General features: G+C 36.0%; 1 protein-coding gene across 1 annotated transcript; it reads left to right on the top strand.

Annotated features, from left to right (window-relative positions):
- Positions 1-210: 210 nt before the first annotated feature.
- Positions 211-3,694, top strand: LOC147558437 (uncharacterized). The gene is made up of 3 exons (XM_086660102.1): positions 211-985; positions 1,207-1,374; positions 1,772-3,694. The coding sequence occupies exons 1-3, from the start codon at positions 380-382 to the stop codon at positions 3,557-3,559; spliced, it is 2,562 nt and encodes an 853-aa protein (XP_086516228.1). The 5' UTR covers positions 211-379; the 3' UTR covers positions 3,560-3,694.
- The last annotated feature ends 2,374 nt before the right edge of the window (positions 3,695-6,068 follow it).

The raw sequence follows: 6,068 nt of genomic DNA, 5'->3' as shown, positions 1-6,068 counted from the left end.
TGGCCTAAGTATTTCAAACAAAAAAGGCAATAAACTTGCATGACTAGCTTTCTTAATTTGTTGTTAATCGGCTCCACTCCTACTCCAAGCCGCTTAATTAATTATCAATTATTAGTAATTTTTCATAATATTTATGAAAACGTGATTTATATAATTAAAATACTTTTTTAGATTAAATTACAAATATATATGAAGTGGATCCTACTTGATAGATACCCTTGTACGATCTCCATTTTCTCCTCACCTTCCTCTACTACTACAAAAACCCTAGTTATCTGTCCAAACTAATAACCCAAGTCCCAACCAACTCTTTTTTGGACTTCAAGAAATTTCTTTCTTTTCTTTCACCTAAAGCTGTTTTGCTGTTTTCTTGGGAAAAATGTTCATATCAAGAGAATCAAAAGCAGCAACAGCTGAACCAATATCAGCCCCACTACAAGACCTAGTACCAATAACAAGAACTAGACGAATGCGAGACTTATGGCATTCACGACTAGGGTCAGCATTCAGGACATCGTTAGCTTGCATGATTGTCGGATTCATTACCCTATTCGGTCCAGGAGTGCTCCAACACGAGCTAGCGTTTCCGGCTTTATCATACGTAACGGTAATCCTTATCGTTTCAGAAGCAACATTAGGTGACACGCTTCGTGGTTGTTGGCATGTTTTTTATGCAACCATTCAAGGTGTGGTTCCTGCTTTATTAATACGGTGGCTTATTGGATCGGCTAGGTTCTCCATTAGTGCTAGTGTGGTTGCTATTACAATCACGACGTTTTTTATTACATTACCTCAATCAACTCACTTGATATGTAAACGAGTTGCACTTGGTCAAATTGTAATTTTATATGCGGTAATATCTGTCAAAGGCGAACATACTGGATTGTTTACACACCCGATACATGTCAGTGTTAGTACAACTATTGCTGCTTTAGCTGCAGTTTTAGCTTTGGTTTTTCCCTATCCTCGATTGGCATCTTTCGAGGTACGTAATTAGTTCACTAATCAATTCTCCTTAAAGAACAAGATATTCAAATATTTCGTGCCTAGAAGGTGTTCAAAATTTATAAATCTCTTTATCGCTAGCGTCGTATTCAAGAAAATGCATGAGATTTCTAGTATAATTTGAATTTAAACTTTGATGAAAGTAGGGTGAATTTTGAAATCAAACAACTAATTTTGATGGTGCTTGTATTGTTTTAATAGGTAAAAAAGCAGTGCATGGTATTCAATGAAAATATCTCAGAGAGGTTGAGTCTCTTGGTGAAGGGTTTTTGTGCAGAAAACAAGACATCAGCCTTGGCATCAATTTCTTTGGCTAAGTCACTGGCCAGAACAGGAACCACTCTCTTCCAAGATATCAAAATCAAACAAGTACTTTATTCACAACTTTATACTCATTTTTTAACTCATCATCCACATCTAAATGAAAAGCTAGCTAGCTAGTAGAATTTTCTAGTCATTTCATAAAGGAAAATGCTTATATCTTGAGCCACATATATATTCCTTTTAGTTAGTTTTCAAATCTCAATGCAGCAGATCGTGCTAACGATACTTTGCGTAAGAACGTAACACTCTAAGCAAACTCTGAATGACTGTAGCACTTTTTGTTCGTAAAAGTAGGACCCTTAAAGTACCCTAAGATTTCTCATATGTCGACTAATTACCATGAATCGGATTTTCGTGTTAGCTAGTCAAAGGGCTTATCGCATTTGGTAAAGAGACAATTTTTTTTGCAATTCTAATGATAAATCACTTTGGTTTTGAACAGGAAAGCATGAAATGGGAGATGCCTTTAAACAGATTAGCAAAACAATATGACATGAATCCAACAGATAGATTACAAGCCTTGCAGACACCCTTAAAAGGGATTGAATTAGCTCTTAATTCTTGTTCTTCATTTCCTGTTAAGGTTGCAGATGAAGAACTCAAAAATCTTCTTCTCACTTTAAAAGATCGAATAACTTTGACACTAAAGAAAACTAAGTCTTCTCAACCTAGTGATTCATCAACTGTTCATGGAGCTCCTCAAGGAGAAGAAATTCTAGTTGATAAATTGTTTCACCAAACTCTTCAAACCAACTTCCCTACTACCCAAAATGATCTACCATCTTTCTTCTTTCTATTTTGCATGAAACTTCTCCACGACGGATCGAGGAGTATTACCCGACCGAATCAAACTTCCCCGAAGAACAACCCAATACCCATTGTTGATGAAGAACCAGTACAAATACAAAACCATCAAAACACCATAAAAACAATGTTGAAAGATTGGAAAATTAGATCAATTAGTACTGAAAGGCTAATATTTGCAGTTAAGTGTTCACTTTCATTAGGGCTTGCAGTGCTTTTTGGGATGATTTTTAGCAAAGAAAATGGGTTTTGGGCAGGACTAACAGTTGGTGTTAGCATGGCTGGTGGTAGAGAAGCAACATTCAAAATTTCGAACATTAAAGCACAAGGAACAGTTTTAGGAACTATCTATGGAGTAATGATTTGCTTTCTCTTTCCTAAACTAGTGCAACTTAGGCTTTTATCTCTCATTCCTTGGTTCATATTCACAAGTTTCTTAAGGAGAAGTCGAATGTATGATCAAGCCGGAGCAATATCGGCAGTCATTGCTGCCCTAATAATCTTGGGTAGGAAAGATTATGGTCCTCCAATAGAGTTTGCCATTATAAGAATCATAGAAGCTTTCATTGGTCTAACTTGTTCAATCATGGTTGAAATTGTCTTACAACCAACAAGAGCTTCAACAATGGCAAAAATTAAGCTATCCCAAAGTTTACAAACGCTTCATGAATGCATCGAATCGATAGATTTTCTTGCTAAACGGAAGACCAAGTCGAAAATATTATTACCCGAGTTTAAAGGGAAGGAAACGAAGCTAAAAGCAAATGTTATTGAACTAGGGAAGTTCATTGCAGAAGCTGGAGTAGAACCTAACTTTTGGTTCTTGCCTTTTCATGGTGCTTGTTATGGTAAGTTACTTGGCTCATTGACAAAAATGGTGGATCTCTTGCATTTTTCAACTAAATCCATGGTGATTTTAGTTCAAGAATCTCAAAGGTTTGGGGTTGATTGGATTGAGCTACAAGAACAAATAAGTGGAGATCTAAATCTTTTTCAAACTATGGTTGTTTCTTCATTAAAATGTTTCGAGGAAGTCACCTCGATTAAGTCCTTAGAGAACTTAGATAATGAGCTAAAAAGTAAGAACATCTCTTGTGATATAGAGATGGGGAAGTTGTCAACAAATGGAAATGGGATTAGGGTTTTGATAAGTGAAGATGAAGATGACATGGGAAAGCTTATAAGTTCTTTTATTCAACATTCAAAAGAAGTGATTGATAAAGTGGAGGATGTTAGTGAAGAGAACAAAGAGATCAAAACCCTAATGGTTCTTTCTTTGAGTGCCTTGGGATTTTGCATTGATGCTTTGATGAAGGAAACAAAAGAAATAGAGAAGAATGTTAAAGAATTGGTTCAATGGGAGAACCCTTCTAGCTATGTAAATTTGTGTGAGATTTATTACAAGATAATTGTTTTGTATAGATAGTAAAAAGAAATCTTGATGAAGTAATTAGTTGATTTGGAGAAGTTTTATTTCAAATTCTCCACCAGCATTAATATGTACTTGTATCATGATTAATATCTTGTATATATAATAAATTAAATAGCGGGTTTCAACGAACATATGTAATAGTGACTAAATAAAACGATTGTTAGTGTCGTGGTGAATTTTGTATATTGATTAGATAGAGTGAATGAGGTCTTTATACAAATTAAATTGTACGTATATACGTGAAACATGTTAGGAAAAATAACCTAATTAACTTGTTCAGGAATATGAAGATAAACGATGCGAAAGTAAAAGTAGAGACACCAAGATTATTTAACGTGGCAAAAAACCCCTCCAAACTAGAAGGTAAAAAACCACGGGACCTAGTCCAGAAATCTTCCACTATAATTAAATAATGGATTACACAATTCTTCAAGATGTGTAGAAACACTCTTGGACAACTCTTCACCAAACCTATGGGGGATAAACTGAACAAAGAAACAAAGAAATAAAATCTCTTACTCCTTAGGATTTGAACAAATCCTAGATCACTAAAGGTTGAAGAAGATAACCACAAACTAAATTGCTTCACAAGATTAATAATCTTCTTTTCTTCAAACCAATATTCTGCTCTTTCAATCTCTTGAAAGAACCACTTCAGAAATCTCTCTTTCTCTGACTTCTCTTTGTTCTGGAAGTTGTTGTGTATAATCTCTTCCCTTTCATTCCCTATTTATAATAATAAATAAGGAGGTTTACCAATAGAAATAGGAATTCCTTTTTAGGCTTGAAAAATAGAAGTTTCTATTTTTTTCCCCAAACAAGGAATAAGGGAAATCCTATTCCAACTAGGAGTCCTTTAATTATAAGGAGGGACCCCAACAAACTCCCCCTCCCGACTTATGAAAAGGGACCTACCATCCCCAAACCTGCAACACTGCTACATAGCTCATGTTTGCCTTTGGGTAATGGTTTTGTCATCATATCTGAACCATTGTCGTCAGTATGGATTTTCTCGATCTTCAAAACCTTGTCTTCAAGAACATCTTGGATCCACTGGTATCTCACATTTATATGCTTGGACTTAGAATGGAAACTAGAATTCTTACTGAGGTGGATGGCACTCTGACTGTCGCAATGAATAACATAATTATCTTGTTTCATACCAAGTTCTTCTAACAGCCTCTTCATCCATAACATCTCCTTGCAACATTCTGTAATGGCAATATATTCTGCCTCTGTAGTAGATAAAGCTACACACTTTTGTAATTTAGATTGCCATGACACTGCTCCCCCTGAAAATGTAAATAAGTAGCCTGATGTGGACCTTTTAGAGTCTACATCTCCTGCCATGTCTGCATCTGTGTAACCGACTAATACTGGCTTATCATTACCAAAACATAAACGAGCTTTAGACGTACCTCTAAGATACTTCAGAATCCACTTCACTTCTAACCAATGCTCTTTGCCTGGATTAGCAAGAAATCTGCTTACTACTCCAACTGCAAATGCAATGTCCGGTCTTGTACACACCATTGCATACATCAAGCTTCCTACAGCTGAAGCATAAGGAATTTTCTCCATTTCTTCTTTCTCACTTCTAGTTGATGGACACTGATCACGAGTCAACTTGAAGTGACTGGCTAATGGACAACTCACTGGTTTTGTCTTGTCCATATTGAACCTTTCTAGAACCTTCTCAATGTATCTTTCTTGTGATAGCCAAAGTTTTCCAGCTTTCCTATCACGAGAGATATGCATGTCAAGAATTTGTTTTGCTGGACCCAAGTCTTTCATATCGAAATACTTGTTTAGTTCCTTCTTTAACCTGCTAATTTTATTAGCATCCTGACCAACAATCAACATATCATCAACATAAAGTAGAAGTATAATCAAATCTCCATCAGGAAATTTATGAACGAAAACACAATGATCTGAAGCCGTCCTGTGATACCCTTGATCCTTCATGAATGATTCAAACTTTTTGTACCACTGTCTTGGTGCTTGTTTCAGCCCATATAAACTCTTCTCTAACTTACAAACCAAGTGTTCCTTACCTTTAACTTCAAACCCTGTTGGTTGTTCCATATACACATCTTCCTCCAAGTCACCATGAAGGAAAGCGGTCTTGACATCTAGTTGTTCAATTTCTAGGTTCATACTTGCAGCCAATCCCAATACTAACCGTATAGAGGACATCTTCACCACCGGAGAGAAAATCTCATCAAAATCAATACCCTTCTTCTGCCCAAATCCTTTCACCACTAGGCGTGCCTTATACCGTGGTTGTGAATTTCTTTCTTCGGTTTTGATTTTGAAACCCCACTTATTTTTAAGAATTTTCTTATTCTTAGGTTTTTCAACCAGCTTAAAGGTGTTGTTCTTATGCAATGATTCAATCTCATCTTGCATAGCTTTCAACCACTCCTTCTTGTGTTCATCATCTATGGCTTCTTCATAACACTGTGGTTCTCCACTATCTGTAACCATCACATACTCGTGTGGA

This window comes from Eschscholzia californica, unplaced genomic scaffold, assembly GCF_041429995.1.
Source record: "Eschscholzia californica isolate CP2 unplaced genomic scaffold, dmEscCali1.0.p SCAF_2, whole genome shotgun sequence".
Taxonomy (NCBI): Eukaryota; Viridiplantae; Streptophyta; class Magnoliopsida; order Ranunculales; family Papaveraceae; genus Eschscholzia; species Eschscholzia californica.
This window is presented reverse-complemented; position numbering and strand designations above follow the sequence as displayed.